Here is a 25,802-nt window from a genome sequence, read left to right on the forward strand (position 1 = left end):
GGTGGGAGGGCTGGTTCCCAGTTGGGAACCAGCTGTCTCAACAGGTTAAAGCATTAAGGATTGATTGAGCATTATTGTTGTATTGAGACACTGTATAACCATTGAATTGTAATGATGTGTATAAGACAAAAAACAGAGTGACTTAATAAAAGCTTGAAACTTTGACAACTAGGCCATATTAACGATCTGGAGAGCAAACGCCTTTGACACTCTCACTGAACAGAAAGTAACCCTGGTTATAGGTTAAAGTGATTGTACTAAAGAATATTTCATTGTGTGGACAATAATATATTTTTTAAGAGAGTCAAAACATATACCAATACTAGTTTCCGAGTGACTACTAGCTGACGAGCATAATAACTAATAGGAGTTGTTATTAGGTATTGATATATACATAGGTAAAGATAACTTGAAGGTAAGGAAATATAGGAAGAATCCATAACGCTTAAGAATATTTAAATAGGAGTATATCTATCCAAGGCCTCATACTAGACCGGAAAATAAGGAAGTGACAACGTGAACGAAGGAACAAACCCAACTCACGCGAAGGGCCATTACAAATACATAGAAGGGTTGGTAGGGCCGCACGGCTAGGCCCTTGTTACACAGCAGTAACTAAAGTCCTAAAGTACTCTGCCCAGCCAGAGGACGGGGTAGAGGCTTTTGCTGCAGGTATTGGGCAAAAGTCAGCACCGTGACAGATCCATAACTATTAGGATAACTATAATGATAAACGATCTATAACTATAATGATCACTATAATGATAAATGATTCATTACTATAAGGAAAACTATAATGATCACTATAATGATACATTAACCATAACTATACATATAACTATAATGATCACTATAATGATAAATGACCCATAACTATAAGGATAACTATAATGATCACTATAATGATAAATGATTCCCAACTATAAGGATAACTATAATGATTAATATAATGATAAATGATCCATAAATATAATGATTACTATAATGATAAATGATCCATACCTATAAGGATAACTATAACGATCACAATATGATCACTATAATGATTACTATAATGATAAATGATCCATAATTATAAGGATAACTATAGTGATAAATTATTCATAACTATAACGATCACAATATGATCACTATAATGATTACTATAACAATAAATGATCCATAACTATAAGGATAACTATAATGATAAATTATCCATAACTATAAGGATAACTATAATGATTACTACAATGCTAAATTATCCATAACTATACATATAACTATAATGATCAATATAATGATAAATGATCCATAACTATAAGGATAACTATAATGATCACTGTAATGATTACTATAATGATCCATAATCCTTAACTATAATGATAACTACAATGATAAATGACCCATAACTATAATAATCACTATAATGATCATTATAATGATAAATGATCCATAACTATAATGATCACCATAATGATAAATGATCCATAACTATAATGATCACTGTAATGATAAATAATCCATAACTATAATGATCACTCTAATGATAAATGATCCATAACTATAATGATCACTCTAATGATAAATGATCCTTAACTATAAGGATAACTATAATGATCACTTTAATAACTATAAAGATAAATGATCCATAACTATAAGGATAACTATAATGATCACTATAATGATAACTATATCCATAACAATAAATATAACTAATGATCAATTATCCATAACTATAATGATAACTATGATGATAATGATCCATAACAATAAATGATCCATAACGATAAATGATCCATAACTATAAGGATAACTATAATGATCACTATAATGATAACTATATCCATAACAATAAATATAACTAATGATCAATTATCCATAACTATAATGATAACTATGATGATAATGATCCATAACAATAAATGATCCATAACGATAAATGATCCATAACGATAATGATAAATGATCCATAACGATAACGATACATTTTCCGTAAGCAAAGGGGGTGAATACTATATTTTTACATTTTGAAGTACATTTTTTCATTTCACTTCACCAATTTTGACTATTTTGTGTATGTCCATTACATGAAATCTTAATAAAAATAAATTACAGGTTGTAATGCAACAAAATAGGAAAAATACCAAGGGGGGTGAATACTTTTGCAAGGAGCTGTTATCGTTATGGATCATTTATCGTTATCATTATAGTTATTCATAATTGTTATGGATCATTTATCGTTATAGTTATGGATAATTTATTATTATAGTTATCTTTATAGTTATGGATAAATTATCATTATAGTTATCGTTATTAATAATTTATCATTATACTACAATGATAACTACATTGATAAATGATCTGTAACGATAGCTATAATGATACATTATCCATAACTGTAACGACAACTACAATGAAAGCTATAATAACTGTATAATGATACAAAATCCATAACTATAACGATAACTACAATGATAGCTATAATAACTGTATAATGATACAAAATCCATAACTATAACTACAATGATAGCTATAATAACTGCATAATGATGCATTATCCATAACTATAATGATAAATTAACGATAACTATACTGACAATGATGATTTATCCATAAAGATCAATATAATGATAACTATAACATGAACTATAATGATAAATTATAATCACTTTAATGATAACTATAACAACTATAATCACAAATGATCCATAATGATAACTGCAATGATAAATAATCCATAATTATAATGATTAATACAATAACTATACTGATACATTATCCATAACTATAATGATAAATTGTCTACAACTATAACAATAACTACAATAAAACATTATCCATTATCCACTGTAATGATACATTATCCATAACTATAAACAATGGGGAACTTCCACACCAGCAGACAGTCAATCAACTGATCAACGGATCCTACTAAATGCTGTAGGCCTTTTATTAGATCCCAAGGGATGTAATACAGCTTTGTACATTGCCTAAAGCAGGCTGAATTAATCGAAGCTGAAACAATACATCTGTATATAATGTTGACATTCTTTGATGAGGAAGTTGTATCATTTTACATCAAGCTAAGATGTTTTGTGCATCAATAAGCAGTATTTTGACGTTTGACAATGTCATGAAAACTAACGTGATTTGTCCAACATTAGCTAACAAGCAGGCTAAGCTTGCTAGCTGAGCCAGCCAGTCATACTAAAGGGATGCTGCTAACCAGCTGACCAGTGCAACACACACAATGTTGAATTCTTCCACCAAAAAGTAGCTAGCTACTGTTTCTTAGTAGCAGCTGTCTGTCCAAAGCTGATCAAAAGTAGCAATCGTGGAGAAACATGCTGATCGACAGACTGATTTCTGATAATAGTCCCTCTTAATTTAGGAGCCGTATGTCCAGCTACACTTTTAGGGTAAATTAAACAAGCTAATTAAGCGGTTTATGTCAGAAGAGTTAGCTTTAGCCAGCTGTCAGTAGCATCATTAGCTAGCCAAATAGCTATATATCTGGTATGGGGGAGGGGGACATTTTTTGCACATTTTAAGTGGTGTGAAAAGCTTGCAAGGAGCAAGATATAGAACACAACCGAATATTTCAATCTTGTCAAGATATCTTTCTTTTTCAGGAGAAGTTGCATGGCCGATCTTGACGTTACTTGGCCTTTCTAGGGAGTTTTTCCTAGCCAACGTGCTTCTACACCTGCATTGCTTGCTGTTTGGGGTTTTAGGCTGGGTTTCTGTACAGCACTTTGAGATATCAGCTGATGTAAGAAGGGCTAAATAAATACATTTGATTTTAATTTGATTTGACTAGAGCGCAGCACCATAGTACCCTCAACTTTTTTTGATACCATCGATCACCACATTCTTTTGGAGAGATTGGAAACCCAAATTGGTCTACACGGACAAGTTCTGGCCTCGTTTAGATCTTCTCTGTCGGAAAGATATCAGTTTGTTTCTGTGAATGGTTTGTCCTCTGACAAATCAACTGTAAATTTCGGTGTTCCTCAAGGATCCGTTTTGGGACCACTATTGTTTTCACTATATATTTTACCTCTTGGGGATGTCATTCGAAAACATAATGTTAACTTTCACTGCTATGCGGATGACACACAGCTGTACATTTCAATGAAACATGGTGAAGCCCCAAAATTGCGCTCGCTAGAAGCATGTGTTTCAGACATAAGGAAGTGGATGGCTGCAAACGTTCTACTTTTAAACTCGGACAAAACAGAGATGCTTGTTCTAGGTCCCAAGAAACAAAGAGATCTTCTGTTGAATCTGACAATCAATCTTAATGGTTGTACAGTCGTCTCAAATAAAACTGTGAAGGACCTCGGCATTACTCTGGACCCTGATCTCTCTTTTGAAGAACATATCAAGACCATTTCAAGGACAGCTTTTTTCCCATCTAAAAACATTGCAAAAATCAGAAACTTTCTGTCCAAAAATGATGCAGAAAAATGTATCCATGCTTTTGTCACTTCTAGGTTAGACTACTTCAATGCTCTACTTTCTGGCTACCCGGATAAAGCACTAAATAAACTTCAGGGTAGTGCTAAATACGGCTGCTAGAATCCTGACTAGAACCAAAAAATGTGATCATATTACTCCAGTGCTAGCCTCCCTACACTGGCTTCCTGTCAAAGAAAGGGCTGATTTCAAGGTTTTACTGCTAACCTACAAAGCATGTTAGCAGTAAAACCTTGGGCTTGCTCCTACCTATCTCTCTGATTTGGTCCTGCCGTACATACCTACACGTACGCTACGGTCACAAGACGCAGGCCTCCTAATTGTCCCTAGAATTTCTAAGCAAACAGCTGGAGGCAGGGCTTTCTCCTATAGAGCTCCATTTTTATGGAACGGTCTGCCTACCCATGTCAGAGACGCGAACTCGGTCTCAACCTTTAAATCTTTACTGAAGACTCATGTCTTCAGTGGGTCATAAGATTGAGTGTAGTCTGGCCCAGGAGTGGGAAGGTGAACGGAAAGGCACTGGAGCAACGAACCGCGCTTGCTGTCTCTGCCTGGCCTGTTCCCCTCTTTCCACTGGGATTCTCTGCCTCTAACCCTATTACAGGGGCTGAGTCACTGGCTTACTGGGGCTCTCTCATACCGTCCCTGGAAGGGGTGCGTCACCTGAGTGGGTTCATTTACTGATGTGGTCATCCTGTCTGGGTTGGCGTCCCCCCTTGGGTTGTGCCGTGGCGGAGATCTTTGTGGGCTATACTCAGCCTTGTCTCTGGATGGTAAGTTGGTGGTTGAAGATATCCCTCTAGTGGTGTGGGGGCTGTGCTTTGGCAAAGTGGGTGGGGTTATATCCTTCCTGTTTGGCCCTGTCCGGGGGTATCCTCGGATGGGGCCACAGTGTCTCCTGACCCCTCCTGTCTCAGCCTCCAGTATTTATGCTGCAGTAGTTTATGTGTCAGGGGCTAGGGTCAGTTTGTTGTATCTGGAGTACTTCTCCTGTCCTATTCGGTGTCCTGTGTGAATTTGTGCTTTGTGTGTGCTCTCTCTAATTCTCTCTTTCTCTCTTTCTTTCTCTCTCTCGGAGGACCTGAGCCCTAGGACCATGCCCCAGGACTACCTGACATGATGACTCCTTGCTGTCCCCAGTCCACCTGGTCGTGCTGCTGCTCCAGTTTCAACTGTTCTGCCCTGGGTCTCGACCCTGCCCTGTGCAACTGGGTACTGGACTTCCTAACGGGCCGGCCCCAGGTGGTGAGGGTTGGTAACAACATCTCCACCCCACTGATCCTTAACACTGGGGCCCCACAAGGGTGCGTTCTGAGCCCTCTCCTGTACTCCCTGTTCCCCCACAATTGCATTGCCATGCACGCCTCCAACTCAACCATCAAGTTTGCAGACGACACTACAGAGGTAGGCTTGATTACCAACAACGACGAGAAGGCCTACAGGGAGGAGGTGAGGGCCCTCGGAGTGTGGTGTCAGGAAAATAACCTCACACTCAACGTCAACCAAAACAAAGGAGATGATCGTGGATCGTTCAGGAAACAGCAGAGGGAGCACCCCCCTATCCACATCGACGGGACAGTAGTGGAGAGGGTAGTAAGTTTTAAGTTCCTCGGCGTACACATCACGGACCAACTGAAATGGTCCACCCACACAGACAGAGTGGTGAAGAAGACCCAGCAGTGCCTCTTCAATCTCAGGAGGCTGTTGTTGTGAAATTGTTAGGTTAGATTACTCATTGGTTATTACTGCATTGTCGGAACTAGAAGCACAAGCATTTCGCTACTCTCGCATTAACATCTGCTAACCATGTGTATGTGACGAATAAAATTTTATTTGATTTATATCGACATAACCTGTAAGGCCTCTCAGCAAGTAAGAAGCCACTGCTCCAAAACCGCCATAAAATAGCCAGACCACGGTTTGCAACTGCACATGGGCACAAAGATCGTACTTTTTTGAGAAATGTCCTCTGTTCTGATGAAACAAAAATAGAACTCTTTGGTAATAATGACCATTGTTATGTTTGGAGGAAAACGGGGGATACGTGCAAGCCTAAGAACACCATCCCAACCGTGAAGCACAGGGGTGGCAGCATCATGTTGTGGGGGTGCTTTGCTGCAGGAGGGACTGGCGCACTTCACAAAATAGATTGCATCATGAGGTGGGAAAAATATGTGGCTGTATTGAAGCAACATGTCAGGAAGTTAAAGCTTAATCGCAAATGGGTCTTCCAAATGGACAATGACCCCAAGCATACTTCCAAAGTTGTAGCAAAACGGCTTAAGGACAACAAAGTCAATGTATTGGAGTGGCCATCACAAAGCCCTGACCTCAATCCCATAGAAAATCTGTGGGCAGAACTGAAAATGTGTGTGCGAGCATGGAGGCCTACAAACCCGACTCAGTTACACCAGCTCTGTCAGGAGGAATGGGCTAAAATTCACCCAACTTATTGTGGGAAGCTTGTGGAAGGCTGCCTGAAACGTTTGACCCAAGTTAAACAATTGAATGGCAATGCTACCAAATACTAATTGACTGTATGTAAACTTCTGACCCACTGGGAATGTGATGAAAGAGGTAAAAGCTGAAATAAATCATTACCGCTACTATTATTCTGACATTTCACATTCTTAAAATAAAGTGGTGATCCTAACTGACCTTGGCCAGGGAATTTTTACTAGGATTAAATGTCAGGAATTGTGAAAAACTGAGTTTAAATGTATTTGGCTAAGGTGTTTGTAAACTTCTGACTTCAACTGTATATGTTGGACCATTCTGCGGAGACTTCCATTCAGCCACAAGAGCATTATTGAGGTTGTGCACCTATGATATGCGATTAGGCCTGGCTCGCAGTCAACGTTCCAATTCATCCCAAAGTTATTCGATGGGGTTGAGGTCAAGGCTCTGGGCAGGCCAGTCAAGTTCTTCCACACCGATCTTGACAAACTATTTCTGTATGGACCTCGCATTGTGCACTGGGTCATTGTCATGCTGAAACAGGAAGGAGCTTCCCCCAAACTGTTGCCACAAAGTTTAAAGCACAGAATCGTCTAAAATATCTGAGGAGCCCGAACCAGGAATAGCAGCCCCATATTATTATTCTTCCTCCACCAAACTTTACAGTCAGAACTATGCATTCAGGCAGGTAGCGTTCTCCTGGCATTCGACAAACACAGATTCTTCCATCAAACTGCCAGATGGTAAAGCGTGATCACTCCAGTGAACGTGTTTCCACTACTCCAGATCCTATAGTGGAGAGCTTTACACCACTATGGCCGACGCTTGGCATTGCACATGGTGATCTTAGGCTTGTGTGCGGCTTCTTGGCAAGCTCCCGACGAACAGTTCTTGTGCTGACATTGCTTCCAAAGGCAGTTTGGAACTATGTCGTGAGTGTTGCAACTGAGGACAAACGATTTTGACTTGCTACGCACTTCAGCACTCTGTGGTTCTGTGTGCTTGTGTGGCCTACCACTTTGCGGCTGAGTCGTTGATGCTCCTAGACCTTACCACTTCACAATAACAGAACTTACAGTTGACCGGGGAAGCTCTAGCAGGGAAGAAATTTGACGAACTGACTTGTTGGAAAGGTAGCATCCTATGACGGTGATGTTTGTCTATTGAGATCGCATGGCTGTGTGCAAGATTTTATACATCTGTCAGCAACAGGTGTGGCTGAAATAGCAGAATCCACTAATTTGAAGGGGTGTCCACATACTTTTGTGTGTATATATATATATATATATATATATATATATATATATATATATATATATATATATATATATAGTGTAAGTTAGAAGCGTTAGCGTATGCAAATTAACTCATCATTCTTTTCCTAAATTATTGCTTTAATACTGTAGTGAATATACCCAATGTTTTTACTTTTTTTATAGGGACAAGAAACTATCCTACATTGGCTACAAAAACCCAATGCAATGAGTCATTTTATTATTAATTTTAAGTCAGTACAAAACTAGGCAGCATTAAAGCATTATTTTGCAATAACAGACTACCCTACCTCATCTACAGACTACTCTAGTCAAAGCAAGACCAGCCATAGGGTAGAAGTTTAGAGAATAGAAAACTACCAGTATAACAGCTGCTAATGAGAACTGTATTATAATAATAATAATAACCACACTGGGACACAGAACTCTCCTCTGGCTGACACTAATGTTGGTTAACCCAGAACTGGTTTAAGTTCTGGATCCATACGTTTTAAGAGAAGAGATGGAAAGAGGATCAGAACTGAAACGAAGTGCTCCACTCTCTCTCTTGGCAAGTTAAGGGCAAGTCTATGGGCCAAATTACCGCTCACGCCCCCCTTCCGAAATTGGAACAACGCAAACACTTGCTAAATTGTGATTTGTCCAAAGCACCGGAACTCATGCTGCTCCTTATCTCACACATCCTGTTGTATGATCACAGATCGAACCCTAACCCTAAACACCAGAACTAATGCTGCTCATTATCTTACAAATCCTGTTGTACCATGACAGATTTACAGTAGCATTTATATTGACAGTGTGTCCACAATATACTAGACTGACAGATTTACAGTATCATTTATATTGACAGTGTGTCCACAAGATACTAGGCTGACATAAACGCTAGATGCCTGTTTACTTGTGTCATAATATATGAACGGGTCATAATATATGAACGGTTCATGTATATGAACGGTTCTTGTATATGAACAGTTCTTGTGTATGCATGGTTCTTTGTATATGAACGGTTCTTGTATATGGACAGTTATTGTATATGAACAGTTCTTGTGTGTGCATGGTTCTTTGTATATGAATGGTTCTTGTATATGAACGGTTCTTGTATATGAACAGTTATTGTGTATGAACAGTTCTTGTGTATGCATGGTTCTTTGTATATGAACGGTTCTTGTATATGAACAGTTATTGTGTATGGACTGTTCTTGTGTATGCATGGTTCTTTGTATATGAACGGTTCTTGTATATGCATGGTTCTTGTACAGTTTTTGAATGAATGGTTCTTTGTTTTGTCCACTTCACCCAATTTACAGGACAATGTAATGTATTTCTGGTCAACCAGAAAAAGAGGTCTCTAAAAACCTTGGAACAGTTCTACCAGTAACTGTATGGTTTGATTCAGGACAGATCTATCAGTAACTGTATGGTTAGATTCAGGACAGATCTACCACTAACTGTATTGGTTGATTCAGGACAGTTCTATCACTAACTGTATTGGTTGATTCAGGACAGTTCAACCAGTAACTGTATGGTTTGATTCAGGACAGATCTACCAGTAACTGCATGGTTAGATTCAGGACAGATCTACCAGTAACTGTATGGTTTGATTCAGGACAGTACCAGTCCTACAGCATGTACCACAACAACCAGAGGGCCCACAACATGGGGTTAGAGTGCCAGAGCATGGGTTTAGAGTGCCAGAGAATGAGGTCCATGAGGCTAGAGGAGCATGGGGTTAGAGTGCCAGAGCATGGGGTCCATGAGGCTAGAGGAGCATGGGGTTAGAGGGCCAGAGCATGGGGTCCATGAGGCTATAGGAGCATGGGGTTAGAGTGCCAGAGCATGGGGTCCATGAGGCTAGAGGAGCATGGGGTTAGAGAGATAGATCATGGGGGTCATAGGGTTAGAGGGCCAGATCATGGGGTCCATGAGGCTAGAGGAGCATGGGGTTAGAGTGACAGAGCATGGGGTTAGAGGGCCAGATCATGGGGTCCATGAGGCTAGAGGAGCATGGGGTTAGAGTGCCAGAGCATAGGGTTAGAGTGCCAGAGCATGGGGTCAATGAGGCTAGAGGAGCATGGGGTTAGAGTGCTGAAGCATGTGGTTAGAGTGCCAGAGCATGGGGTCTATGGGGTTAGAGGGCAAAATAATAGGGTCCATGGTGTTAGAGAGCCAAAGAATGGGGTCCATGAGGTTAGAATGCCAGAGAATGGGGTCCATGGGGTTAGAAGGCCAGAGCATGGGGTCCATGGGGTTAGAGGGCCAAAGAATGGGGTCCATGGGGTTAGAGGGCCAAATAATGGGATCCATGGGGTTAGAGGGCCAAAGAATGGGGTCCATGGGGTTAGAGGGCCAGAGCATGGGATCCATGGGGTTAGAGGGCCAGAGCATGGGATCCATGGGGTTAGAGGGCCAGAGCATGGGATCCATGGGGTTAGATCCATGGGGTTAGGGGGATCCATGGGGGCCAGAGCATGGGATCCATGGGGTTAGAGGGCAGAGCATGGGATCTATGGGGTTAGAGGGCCAAAGAATGGGGTCCATGGGGTAAGAGGGCCAGAGCATGGGATCCATAGGGTTAGCGGGCCAGAGCATGGGATCCATGGGGTTAGAGGGCCAGAGCATGGGGTCCATGGGGTTAGAGGGACAAAGAATGGGATCCATGGGGTTAGAGGGCCAAAGAATGGGGCCCATGGGGTTAGAGGGCCAGACAATGGGGTCCATGGGGTTAGAGGAGCATGGGGTTGGAGGGACAGATCATGGGGGTCATAGGGTTAGAGGAGCATGGGGTTAGAGGGCCAGAGCATGGGGTTAGAGGGACAGATCATGGGGTCCATGAGGCTAGAGGAGCATGGGGTTAGAGTGCCAGAGCATAGGGTTAGAGTGCCAGAGCATGGGGTCAATGAGGCTAGAGGAGCATGGGGTTAGAGTGCTGAAGCATGTGGTCCATGGGGTTAGAGGGCAAAATAATGGGGTCCATGGTGTTAGAGAGCCAAAGAATGGGGTCCATGGGGTTAGAAGGCCAGAGAATGGGGTCCATGGGGTTAGAAGGCCAGAGCATGGGATCTATGGGGTTAGAGGGCCAAAGAATGGGGTCCATGGGGTTAGAGGGCCAGAGCATGGGATCCATGGGGTTAGAGGGCCAGATCATGGGGTCCATGGGGTTAGAGGGTCAGAACATGGGATCCATGGGGTTAGAGAGCCAAAGAATGGGGTCCATGGGGTTAGAGGGCCAAAGAATGGGATCCATGGGGTTAGAGGGCCAGAGAATGGGGCCCATGGGGTTAGAGGGCCAGAGAATGGGGCCCATGGTGTTAGAGGGCCAGAGAATGGGGTCCATGGGGTTAGAGGGCCAGAGCATGGGATCCATGGGGTTAGAGGGCAGAGCATGGGATCTATGGGGTTAGAGGGCCAGAGCATGGGGTCCATGGGGTTAGAGGGCCAGATCATGGGTTCCATGGGGTTAGAGGGCCAGAGCATGGGTTCCATGGGGTTAGAGAGCCAGAGAATGGGGTCCATAGAGTTAGAGGGCCAGAGAATGAGGCCCATGTGGTTAGGGATAGGGGCCAAATTGTTGGAGGTCGAGAGCATGTGGCCCATGGGGTTAGGGATAGGGGCCAAATAGTTGGAGGGCCAGAGCATGGGGCCCATGGGGTTAGGGGCCCATGGTGTCATAGGGCCAGAGCATGGGGCCCATGGGGTTTAGGGGCCCATGGTGTCAGAGGGCCAGAGCATGGGGTTAGAGGGCCAGATCATGGGGTCCATGAGGCTAGAGGAGCATGGGGTTAGAGTGCTGAAGCATGTGGTTAGAGTGCCAAGGCATGGGGTCCATGGGGTTAGAAGGCCAGAGCATGGGATCCATGGGGTTAGAGGGCCAGAGCATGGGATCCATGGGTTTAGTGGGCCAGAGCATGGGGTCCATGGGGTTAGAGGGCCAGAGCATGGGGTCCATGGGGTTAGAGGGCCAGAGCATGGGTTCCATGGGGTTAGAGGGCCAGAGCATGGTATCCATGGGGTTAGAGGGCCAGAGCATGGGGTCCATGGGGTTAGAGGGCCAGAGAATGAGGCCCATATGGTTAGGGATAGGGGCCAAAGTGTTGGAGGGCCAGAGCATGGGGCCCATATGGTTAGGGATAGGGGCCAAAGTGTCAGAGGGCCAGAGCATGGGGCCCATGGAAATATGTTTCCTCCCAAGCCAAGGCCCTAATGTTTGGCTGAGACACAGGCCTACATTTGTGGGGCCAGACCTGGTTCCTACATGTGGAGAGGGAGGTACTAAGTTGGGCTACCTGGTTCCTAAAGTGGTGAGAGGGAGGTACTAAGTTGGGCAACCTGGTACCGTACCATTAGGGTTATGGAGGATACCTGGTACCGAACCATTGGGTTAGGGTTAGGGAGGCTACATGATACCCTGCCATTGGGTTAAGGATATAGAGGCTACCTGGTACCGTAGCATTGGGTTAGGGTTAGGGAGGCTACCTGGTACCGTACCATTGGGTTAGGATTAGGGAGGCTACCTGGTACCGTACCATTGGGTTAGGGTTAGGGAGGCTACCTGGTACCATACCATTAGCCTTCCTCTGCTGGTCCTCCCACGTCACCTCTATTACAAACCACAGGAAGAGACGGCCAGTCATGTCACAGACCATGTTGACACATGCATGCATGTACACACACACACCAGTACATCTGCATAGCTCCTGCATCCCTCTAGTCTTATTAGGTTACCTTCCTCTACCCCTCTAATGTAGAAGGACTTTCTATGATTCAATAGCTGGGTTGAAACAGTCCATTAAAAATCATAAAAGTGTGTAATTATATTGGAGCTTTTGAACTGGAATGAGCTCACAACACACATATCCTCTGTCTGTAGCAATATTCTCAAACAATAGGACTTTGGCTCTACCTGCAGGCCTGATGGTGCTACTGCTGACTTGTATTTTAGGAAGGTACACTATATAAACAAAAGTATGTGGACACTCCTCCAAATGAGTGGATTTGGCTATTTCAGCCACACCTGTTGCCGACAGGTGTATAAAATCGAACAAACAGCCATGCTATCTCCTTCGAACAACATTGTCAGTAGAATGGCTTTACTGTAAAGGGGCAGCAGTTAGCCTAGTGGTTAGAGCGTTGGCCCAGTAACTGAAAGGTTGCTGGATCGTATCCTGAGCTAACAAGTATGTTATTCTGCACCTGAACAAGGCAGTTAACTCACTGTTCCCTGGTAGGCTGTCGTTGTAAATACGAATTTGTTCTTAACTGACTTGCCTAGTTAAATAAAGGTTTTAAAAAAAGCTCAGTGACCTAGCACTGTCATAGGATGCTGCTAGAGCTGCCCCGGGCAACTGTAAATGCTGTTGTCTTAACGCTACATCATCAATTACATTCTAGACGATTATGTGCTTCCAACTTTGTGTCAACAGTTTTGGGAAGGCCCATTCCTGTTTCAGCATGACCGTGCTGGAAAAGCGAGGTCCATACAGAAATGGTTTGTCGAAATCGGTGTGGAAGAACTTGACTGGCCTGCACAGAGCCCTGACCTCAACCCCATCAAACACCTTTGGGATGAAGTGGAACGCCAACTGGAAGCCAGGCCTAATCTCCCAACATCAATGCCCAACCGCACTAATGCTCTCGTGGCTGAATGGAAGCAAGTCACTGCAGCAACATTCCAACATCTCGTGGAAAGCCTTCCCAGAAGAGTGGAGGCTGTTATAGCAGCAAAGGGGGGACCAACTCCATATTAATGCCCATGATTTTGGAATGAGAGTTTCGATGCGCAGATGTCCACATACTTTTGGTCATGTAGTGTAAAATACACAAGCTAACAATGTGTCCACGGTCCGATCTTTACGGTATTTATCAGCTAGCAAATCACTTAAAACACTACCTAAAGCTTTATGCATCATTTCTAAAGCATCAACCTTCAAACAGAAAACCACACAGCATCACACAAAGCTGCATACCGTGACACACACTCCCCACACTTGCCTTTTCTCGTACCCCCAGGTGTGTTCCTCCCATTACTGACTGTAGACTGGCTTCTCTCAGTGTCTTCCAGGTTGTGGGAAAGACACCGTCACATTAACGAGGAGGATGAGAGAAAACAACACAGATAGTCACATTACCGAGGAGGATGAGACAGGACAACACAGACAGTCACATTACCGAGGAGGATGAGAGAAGACAACACAGACAGTCACATTACCGAGGAGGATGAGAGAAGACAACACAGAGAGTCACATTACCGAGGAGGATGAGAGAAGACAACACAGAGAGTCACATTACCGAGGAGGATGAGAGAAGACAACACAGAGAGTCACATTACCGAGGAGGATGAGACAGGACAACATAGACAGTCACATTACCGAGGAGGATGAGAGAAGACAACACAGAGAGTCACATTACCGAGGAGGATGAGAGAAGACAACACAGAGAGTCACATTACCGAGGAGGATGAGACAGGACAACATAGACAGTCACATTACCGAGGAGGATGAGACAGGACAACAGACAGTCTAAATAATACATCAGAACACATCGAGGAAACAGACATTTTTATCATGAGTTAAGAATAGTTGTAGGGAGGTTCTGTGAGGTACAGCATAGCTACAGACAACAGATTAAATGAGTGAGACACACCTGGCTCAGGAGTCTGTGGTGGCGGCACAGGGTTTGAGGCTGGAGTTGTGGCTGGGGTTGGCTCTGGGGCTGGAGAAGAGGTGACAACAGGGGCAGGGGCTGGTGCAGGGGCTGGCTCTGGGGAAGGGGCTGGAGGAGAGGTTACAACTGGGGCAGGTGCTGGGGCAGGGGCTGGAGTGGAGGTTACAATTGGGGCAGGGGCTGGAGGAGAGGTTACAACTGAGGCAGGAGTTGGGGCAGGGGCTGGAGGAGAAGATACTGCTGGGGCAGTGGCTGGAGGAGAGGTTACAACTGGGGCAGGTGTTGGGGCAGGGGCTGGAGGAGAGGTTACAACAGGGGCTGGGGAAGGGGCTGGGGACTGGACAGGGGGAGGAGCTTGATACTGAGCAGAGGGTGGGCCTTGGTAATATACAGGGGGCTGGTTTTGGTACTGTACAGGGGCAGATAGTTGGCGTATGAGAGGTTGTGGAGGATGTTGCTGGACAGGAATTGATGGCTGGTGTTGGAGAGGGGAGGGGACTCGGTAGTGGATGGGGTGAGGTGTTTGATACGCCATTGGTCCTCCTGTTGGGGGCATGGCCAAGAATGTCAGATGGTATGAAAAGAAAAGAGAAGGACCATAAAGCACCACAATGAGCAGAAAGAAAGATGGCACAATGAAAAGCAAGATAGCTCAATGCAAAGAAAGATGGCTCAATGACAAGAAAGAGGGCTCAATGAAAAGAAAGATGGCTCAATGACAAGAAAGAGGGCTCAATGAAAAGAAAGATGGCTCAATGCAAAGAAAGATGGCTCAATGAAAAGAAAGATGACTCAATGCAAAGAAAGATGGCTCAATGAAAAGAAAGATGGCTCAATGAAAAGAGACATATCTTCTGTATCTTCTATCTTCTATTACTACTGGTATCTGCTGCTCTTACAGCTGCTATCTACTAGCTGCTGCTGAGAACTATCTACTATCTGCTGCTATCTACTATTTGGTATTACTGCTACTAACTAGTTTCTGATGCTATTACTGCTGCTAACTACTATCCGCTGCTATCTAATACCTGATGCTGTATACCATCTGCTTCTAATACTATCTAATGATATCTACTACAATGCCTTGCGAAAGTATTCGGCCCCCTTGAACTTTGCGACCTTTTGCCACATTTCAGGCTTCAAACATAAAGATATAAAACTGTATTTTTTTGTGAAGAATCAACAACAAGTGGGACACAATCATGAAGTGGAACGACATTTATTGGATATTTCAAACTTTTTTAACAAATCAAAAACTGAAAAATTGGGCTTGCAAAATTATTCAGCCCCCTTAAGTTAATACTTTGCTGCGATTACAGCTGTAAGTCGCTTGGGCTATGTCTCTATCAGTTTTGCACATCGAGAGACTGAAATTTTTTCCCATTCCTCCTTGCAAAACAGCTCGAGCTCAGTGAGGTTGGATGGAGAGCATTTGTGAACAGCAGTTTTCAGTTCTTTCCACAGATTCTCGATTGGATTCAGGTCTGCACTTTGACTTGGCCATTCTAACACCTGGATATGTTTATTTTTGAACCATTCCATTGTAGATTTTGCTTTATGTTTTGGATCATTGTCTTGTTGGAAGACAAATCTCCGTCCCAGTCTCAGGTCTTTTGCAGACTCCATCAGGTTTTCTTCCAGAATGGTCCTGTATTTGGCTCCATCCATCTTCCCATCAATTTTAACCATCTTCCCTGTCCCTGCTGAAGAAAAGCAGGCCCAAACCATGATGCTGCCACCACCATGTTTGACAGTGGGGATGGTGTGGTCAGGGTGATGAGCTGTGTTGCTTTTACGCCAAACATAACGTTTTGCATTGTTGCCAAAAAGTTCCATTTTGGTTTCATCTGACCAGAGCACCTTCTTCCACATCTTTGGTGTGTCTCCCAGGTGGCTTGTGGCAAACTTTAAACGACACTTTTTATGGATATCTTTAAGAAATGGCTTTCTTCTTGCCACTCTTCCATAAAGGCCAAATTTGTGCAATATACGACTGATTGTTGTCCTATGGACAGAGTCTCCCACCTCAGCTGTAGATCTCTGCAGTTCATCCAGAGTGATCATGGGCCTCTTGGCTGCATCTCTGATCAGTCTTCTCCTTGTATGAGCTGAAAGTTTAGAGGGACGGCCAGGTCTTGGTAGATTTGCAGTGGTCTGATACTCCTTCCATTTCAATATTATCGCTTGCACAGTGCTCCTTGGGATGTTTAAAGCTTGGGAAATATTTTTGTATCCAAATCCGGCTTTAAACTTCTTCACAACAGTATCTCGGACCTGCCTGGTGTGTTTCTTGTTCTTCATGATGCTCTCTGCGCTTTTAACGGACCTCTGAGACTATCACAGTGCAGGTGCATTTATACGGAGACTTGATTACACACAGGTGGATTGTATTTATCATCATTAGTCATTTAGGTCAACATTGGATCATTCAGAGATCCTCACTGAACTTCTGGAGAGAGTTTGCTGCACTGAAAGTAAAGGGGCTGAATAATTTTGCACGCCCAATTTTTCAGTTTTTGATTTGTTAAAAAAGTTTGAAATATCCAATAAATGTCGTTCCACTTCATGATTGTGTCGCACTTGTTGTTGATTCTTCACAAAAAAATACAGTTTTATATCTTTATGTTTGAAGCCTGAAATGTGGCAAAAGGTCGCAAAGTTCAAGGGGGCCGAATACTTTCGCAAGGCACTGTATATCCACTATCTGCTGCTTTCTACTCAGCTGCTATCCTCTATCTGCTGCTATTACTGGTACTATCTGCTGCTATCTATTATATGCTGATATCTACTATGTGCTGCCCTCTACTGTTAATAACTACTATATGCTGCTATCTTCTAACTGTTTCTATTGCTGCTGCTGTCTATTATCTGCTGATATGTATTATATGCTGATATCTACTATGTGCTGCTATCTACTGTTAATAACTACTATATGCTGCTATCTTCTAACTGCTTCTATTGCTGCTGCTGTCTACTATCTGCTGCTATCTATTATATGCTGATATCTACTTACTATTTGCTGCTATCTATTATATGCTGATATCTACTATGTGCTGCTATCTACTGTTAATAAATACTATATGCTGCTATCTTCTAACTGCTTCTATTGCTGCTGATGTCCACTATATGCTGCTGTCTACTATCTGCTGTTATTACTGCTGCTATCTACTTTGTGCTGCTATTATTGCTACTATCTATTATATGCTGTTATCTACTATATACTGTTAACTACTATATGCTGCTATCTACTATCTGCTGCTATCTATTATATGCTGTTATGCTGTTATCTACTATATACTGTTAACTACTATATGCTGATATCTACTATCTGCTGCTATCTATTATATGCTATTATGCTGTTATCTACTATATACTGTTAACTACTATATGCTGATATCTGCTATCTGCTGCCTATCTACTGCTGCTGCTATCTACTATCTGCTGTTATCACTGCTGCTATCTACTATCTGCTGTTATCACTGCTGTTATCTACTATCTGCTGTTATCACTGCTGCTATCTACTATCCGCTGCTATACACTATCGGGGGGAGCAGGTAGCCTAGTGGTTAGAGAGTTGGGCCAGTAACCAAAAGGTTGCTAGATCAAATCCTAGAGCTGACATGGTAAAAATATGTTGTTCTGCCAGCGCGAAAAGGTGCTAAAATAGTTGTAGGCTATTGCTTCTAACTTCAATATGCTCTTTAATAATAAGACCTACACCACATTTAACAGCACATTACTCAACACTAGTGAGACTCATGTCACCTACAGTATGTCGAAAAAATGACGTGACTCTCCGCCAACAATTACATGTAGAGGATTGGAGGATGTTTCCGTAATTCTGTGATATTTATTCCCATAGTAATTCATTATGGATCCATAACTAAAAAAACATAGGCATTTTGAAAGAATATTTGAATCATTATTTTAAAGGTGCAGAGTTAATGAGTCAAGTCTCGCACACCCATATACCTGCAAAGCTGTCATCAAGGCAAAGCGTGGCTACCTTGAAGAATCTCAAATATATTTTAGTTTAACTTTTTGGTTACTCCATGATTCCATGTGTTTTTTCATAGTTTTATGTCTTATTTTTGTACAATGTAGAAAATAGTAAAAATAATGAAAAACCCTGGAATGAGTTGGTGTGTCCAAATTATTGACTGGTATTGTATCTACTGTAACATAGCATATCTACTCTAACATAGCATATCTACCGTAACATAGCATATCTACTTTAACATAGCATATCTACTGTAACATAGCATATCTACTGTAACATAGCATATCTACTGTAACATGGCATATCTACTGTAACATAGCATATCTACTGTAACATGGCATATCTACTGTAACATGGCATATCTACTGTAACATAGCATATCTACTGTAACATAGCATATCTATTGTAACATAGCATATCTACTCTAACATAGCATATCTACTGTAACAGCATATCTACTGTAACATAGCATATCTACTGTAACATAGCATATCTACTGTAACATAGCATATCTATTGTAACATAGCATATCTACTGTAACATGGCATATCTACTGTAACATAGCATATCTACTGTAACATAGCATATCTACTCTAACATAGCATATCTACTTTAACATAGCATATCTAACTGTAACATAGCATATCTCTAACATAGCATGTAACATAGCATATCTACTGTAACATAGCATATCTACTGTAACATAGCATATCTATTGTAACATAGCATATCTACTGTAACATGGCATATCTACTGTAACATAGCATATCTACTGTAACATAGCATATCTACTCTAACATAGCATATCTACTTTAACATAGCATATCTACTTTAACATAGCATATCTACTGTAACATAGCATATCTACTGTAACATAGCATATCTACTGTAACATAGCATTTAAACTCCAAAATAGCATATCTACTTTAACATAGCATATCTACTGTAAATCACTGTGGTGCAGAGAATACAACAGAACTATGAGCTTGGACTAAACAGATCCAAATCAAATTGGACATAAAACTGACATTGACATAAAACACAATACCATATCAACAACACAACCCCATCTGCAAACATGGACAATATGTATCAGCTATGGGTTGGTTTCTGAGTGGCCGTTATGAGAAATTACAGCAAAGGTGTAACATCGGGATTGAATGGGCTCTGGACCAGGATCTGGCCCAAGGGCAGTACTTTGCCCACCCCTGCTGTAATGGCTATGAGGAACAAGACATGACAATGACTGAATAAAAACAGGGAGCTGAATAGCCATATAAGGAACAAGTCATTACAGTGGCTGTGTAGAGACAGGGACCTGAGTGACCATATAAGGAACAAGATATTACAGTGGCTGTGTAGAGACAGGGACCTGAGTGACCATATAAGGAACAAGACATTACAGTGGCTGTGTAGAGACAGGGACCTGAGTGACCATATAAGGAACAAGACATTACAGTGGCTGTGTAGAGACAGGGACCTGAGTGCCCATATATACAGGGAACTTAACCGGAAGGGGAAAGCACACGGCCCAACGGACACCAGCTAACAGTAATGACAGATGAGGAGACATGGACTTGGCCTTGTTAGGGACTGCTCTGTAGAACTAGGGGCCAGACTAGCAGGTACAGACCATGACTGTCTAGAAGACCTTGACTTGGCCTTGTTGGGGACAGCTCTGTAGAACTAGAGGCCAGACTAGCAGGTACAGATCATGACAGACTAGGAGACATGGACTTGGCCTTGTTGGGGACAGCTCTGTAGAACTAGAGGCCAGACTAGCAGGTACAGAACATGACAGACTAGGAGACATGGACTTGGCCTTGTTGGGACTGCTCTGTAGAACTAGAGGCCAGACTAGCAGGTACAGACCATGACAGACTAGGAGACATGGACTTGGCCTTGTTGGGGACAGCTCTGTAGAACTAGAGGCCAGACTAGCAGGTACAGAACATGACAGACTAGGAGACATGGACTTGGTCTTGTTGGGACTGCTCTACTACTATCCAGACTAGCAGGTACAGACCTTCATAAGAATTATTCATCTCCTCTCCATCTTCTGGGCAATAAAAAAGGGAACCAAGCTGTGATGTTATGTCACAATATACACAAATGTAAAATCATTGACATTTCTATTTTGTCAGACGGTCTAGTAATGACTACTACTACATGGTGGTAACATGGTCTAGTTGTGACAACTACTACCTGGTGGTAACATGGTCTAGTTCTGTATTCTACTACATGGTGGTAACATGGTCTAGTTGTGACAACTACTACATGGTAGTAACATGGTCTAGTTGTGACAACTACTACATGGTAGTAACATGGTCTAGTTGTGACAACTACTAAATGGTAGTAACATGGTCTAGTTGTGACAACTACCAAATGGTAGTAACATGGCCTAGTACAGTATTCTACTACATGGTGGTAACATGGTCTAGTAGTAACTACTACTACATGGTAGTAACATGGCCTAGTTGTGACAACTACTACCTGGTAGTAACATGGCCTAGTAGTAACTGCTACTACATGGTAGTAACATGGCCTAGTAGTAACTACTACTACATGGTAGTAACATGGCCTAGTAGTAACTACTACTACATGGTAGTAACATGGCCTAGTTGTGACAACTACTACCTGGTAGTAACATGGCCTAGTAGTAACTGCTACTACATGGTAGTCACATGGCCTAGTAATAACTACTACTACATGGTAGTAACATGGCCTTGTAGTAACTACTACTACATGGTAGTAACATGCTCTAGTAGTAACTACTACTATGTGGTAGTAACATGGTCTAGTTGTGACAACTACTACATAGTGGTAACATGGTCTAGTACTGTATTCTACTACATGGTAGTAACATGGTCTAGTACTGTATTCTACTACATGGTGGTAACATGGTCTAGTACTGTATTCTACTACATGGTGGTAACATGGTCTAGTAGTGACAACTACTACATGGTAGTATCATGGCCTAGTAGTAACTACTACTACATAGTAGTAACATGGCCTATTAGTAACTACTACTACATAGTAGTAACATGGCCTAGTAGTAACTACTACTACATAGTAGTAACATGGCCTAGTAGTAACTACTACTACATAGTAGTAACATGGCCTAGTACTGTATTCTACTACATGGTGGTAACATGTTCTAGTACTGTACTCTACTACATGGTAGTAGCATGGTCTAGTACTCTATTTACTATATGGTGGTAACATGGTCTAGTACTCTATTCTACTACATGGTGGTAACATGGTCTAGTACTGTATTCTACTACATGGTAGTAACATGGTCTAGTACTGTATTCTACTACATGGTGGTAACATGGTCTAGTACTGTATTCTACTACATGGTAGTAACATGGTCTAGAACTGTACGACATGGCAGTAACATGGTCTAGAACTGTATTCTACTACATGGTAGTAACATGGTCTAGTAGTAACTACTAATACATGGCAGTAACATAGTCTAGCATTGATAACTACTACATGGCAGTAACATGTTCTAGTACCTTATTCTACTACATGGTAGTAACATGGTCTAGTACTGTATTCTACTACATGGTGGTAACATGTTCTAGTACTGTATTCTACTACATGGTAGTAACATGGTCTAGTACTGTATTCGACTACATGGTGGTAGCATGGTCTAGTACTGTATTCTACTACATGGTAGTAACATGGTCTAGTACTGTATTCGACTACATGGTGGTAGCATGGTCTAGAACTGTATTCTACCACATGGCAGTAGCATGGTCTAGTACTGGCAGTAACTATTTACTATATGGTGGTAACATGGTCTAGTACTGTATTCTACTACATGGTAGTAACATGGTCTAGAACTGTATTCTACTACATGGTAGTAACATGGTCTAGTTTTGACAACTACTACATGGTGGTAACATGGTCTAGTACTGTATTCTACTATATGGTAGTAACATGGTCTAGTCCTGTATTCTACTACATGGTAGTAACATGGTCTTGTACTGTATTCTACTACATGGTGGTAATATGGTCTAGTTGTGACAACTACTACATGGTGGTAACATGGTCTAGTACTGTATTCTACTACATGGTAGTAACATGGTCTAGTTGTGACAACTACTACATGGTGGTAACATGGTCTAGTACTGTATTCTACTATATGGTAGTAACATGGTCTAGTCCTGTATTCTACTACATGGTAGTAACATGGTCTTGTACTGTATTCTACTACATGGTGGTAATATGGTCTAGTTGTGACAACTACTACATGGTGGTAACATGGTCTAGTTGTGACAACTACTACATGGTAGTAACATGGTCTAGTCCTGTATTCTACTACATGGGAGTAACATGGTCTAGTACTGTATTCTACTACATGGTAGTAACATGGTCTAGCAGTGACAATTACAACATGGTAGTAACATGGTCTAGTACTGTATTCTACTACATGGTAGTAACATGGCCTAGCAGTGATAACTACTACATGGCAGTAACACGGTCTAGTACTGTATTCTACTACATGGTAGTAACATGGTCTAGTCCTGTATTCTACTACATGGGAGTAACATGGTCTAGTTGTGACAACTACTACATGGTGGTAACATGGTCTAGTACTGTATTCTACTACATGGTAGTAACATGGTCTAGTTGTGACAACTACTACATGGTGGTAACATGGTCTAGTACTGTATTCTACTATATGGTAGTAACATGGTCTAGTCCTGTATTCTACTACATGGTAGTAACATGGTCTTGTACTGTATTCTACTACATGGTGGTAATATGGTCTAGTTGTGACAACTACTACATGGTGGTAACATGGTCTAGTTGTGACAACTACTACATGGTAGTAACATGGTCTAGTCCTGTATTCTACTACATGGGAGTAACATGGTCTAGTACTGTATTCTACTACATGGTAGTAACATGGTCTAGCAGTGACAATTACAACATGGTAGTAACATGGTCTAGTACTGTATTCTACTACATGGTAGTAACATGGCCTAGCAGTGATAACTACTACATGGCAGTAACACGGTCTAGTACTGTATTCTACTACATGGTAGTAACATGGTCTAGTCCTGTATTCTACTACATGGGAGTAACATGGTCTAGTACTGTATTCTACTACATGGTAGTAACATGGTCTAGCAGTGACAATTACTACATGGTAGTAACATGGTAACATGGTGTAGTACTGTATTCTACTACATGGTGGTAACATGGTCTAGTACTGTATTCTACTACATGGTGGTAACATGTTCTAGTTCTGTATTCTACTACATGGTGGTAACATGGTCTAGTACTGTATTCTACTACATGGTGGTAACATGTTCTAGTTCTGTATTCTACTACATGGTAGTAACATGGTCTAGTACTGTATTCTACTACATGGTGGTAACATGGTCTAGTACTGTATTCTACTACATGGTGGTAACATGTTCTAGTACTGTATTCTACTACATGGTGGTAACATGTTCTAGTTCTGTATTCTACTACATGGCAGTAACATGGTCTAGTAGTGACAACTACTACATGGTGGAAACATGGTCTAGTAGTAACTACTGCTACATGGTGGTAACTTGGTCTCGTACTGTATTCTACTACATGGTACTAACATGGTCTAAAAGTGATTTATATTGTACAGTATGTTGATGGGAAAGACACTGTCTGACTTGAGATATTGGAGAGAAACACTTCACTGACTAACTTTTAAGAGCAGAATGTTGTGGATGCAGAGAAGTTTTATTTTCTCTCCACAGAAAGTTTTGATGAAGAAACATCCTTGCAGAGATAGCTGGTTTACTCACTTCGATCCAGTGAGCCCTTGGATGGGACGTTGGGTAGCTGTCGTCCTCTTTGATGAGACACTGGGGAACCAGTTGTGCTTGTTTGGATCAAGTAAGTGTTCATCCTGTTGGACAGAGAGGTGTTAGTCCTGGACCTAAGGTTCGTCTTTATGGGACAGGACGCTTCTCTGGTCTCTCCTCCACCTGTTACAGGGTCTGAGACGCCGAAGCCTCCCACCATTAGCTCTGACAAATTGAAAACCCTAGTCATTGGCGACTCCATTACCCGCAGTATTAGACTTAAAAATAATAATCCAGCGATCACAAACGGTTTACCAGGGGGCAGGGCTACCGATGTTAAGGCTAATCTGAAGAGGGTGCTGGCTAAGGCTAAAACTGGCGAGTGTAGATATTGTTATCCACGTCAGCACCGACGATGTTCAGATGAAACAGTCAGAGATCACCAAGCACAACATAGCTTCAGTGTGTAAATTAGCTAGAAAGATTTGTCGGCATCAAGTCATTGTCTCTGCCCCCCTCCCAGTTAGGGGGAGTGATGAGCTCCATAGCAGAGTCACACAACTCAATCTCTGGTTGAAAACTGTTTTCTGCCCCTCCCAAAAGGGGACTCCTCCACAAACAGGACCGAGCCTGGCCTGCTGAAGAGTGACGGACTCCATCCTAGCTGGAGGGATGCTCTCATCTTATCTACGACAGAGCTCTAACTCCTCTAGCTCCACAATGAGATAGGGTACAGGCCAGGCAGCAGGCTGTCAGCCAACCTGCCAGCTTAGTGGAGTCTGCCACTAGCATAGTCAGTGTAGTCAGCTCAGCTATCCCCATTGAGACCGTGTCTTTGCCTCAATCTAGTTTGCGCAAAACTAAACATGGCGGTGTGAATGGAATAAAGACCTCCTCCATTCCTATAATTATTGAAAGAGATTGTGATATCTCACATCTCAAAATAGGGCTACTTGGCCTCCCGAGTGGTGCAGTCGTCTAAGGTGCTAGCTGTGCTAGTAGAGATCCTGGTTCGTGTCCAGGTTCTGTCGGAGCCAGCCGCGACCAGGAGACCCATGGGTAGTGTACAATTGGCCCAGCGTCGTCCGGGTTAGAGGAGGGTTTGGCCGACATTATGTTCTTGTCCCATCTAGTGACTCCTGTGGCGGG

At 42.3% G+C, this 25,802-nt stretch overlaps 1 protein-coding gene across 1 annotated transcript in view; it reads right to left on the minus strand.

Moving 5' to 3' along the window:
- Positions 1 to 25,802, minus strand: part of LOC112229178 (regulating synaptic membrane exocytosis protein 2-like) — a 141,833-nt gene that overhangs the window by 26,390 nt on the left and 89,641 nt on the right. Inside the window, exons 11-15 of the mRNA XM_042303008.1 lie at positions 24,654 to 24,757; positions 20,879 to 20,911; positions 14,832 to 15,395; positions 14,181 to 14,243; positions 12,754 to 12,789 (exon numbers count right to left, since the gene is read on the minus strand). Coding sequence (XP_042158942.1) covers positions 12,754 to 12,789; positions 14,181 to 14,243; positions 14,832 to 15,395; positions 20,879 to 20,911; positions 24,654 to 24,757 — 800 coding nt within the window. The remainder of the gene's footprint in view (positions 1 to 12,753; positions 12,790 to 14,180; positions 14,244 to 14,831; positions 15,396 to 20,878; positions 20,912 to 24,653; positions 24,758 to 25,802) is intronic.

The sequence above is a fragment of the Oncorhynchus tshawytscha genome, linkage group LG21 (assembly GCF_018296145.1).
Source record: "Oncorhynchus tshawytscha isolate Ot180627B linkage group LG21, Otsh_v2.0, whole genome shotgun sequence".
Taxonomy (NCBI): Eukaryota; Metazoa; Chordata; class Actinopteri; order Salmoniformes; family Salmonidae; genus Oncorhynchus; species Oncorhynchus tshawytscha.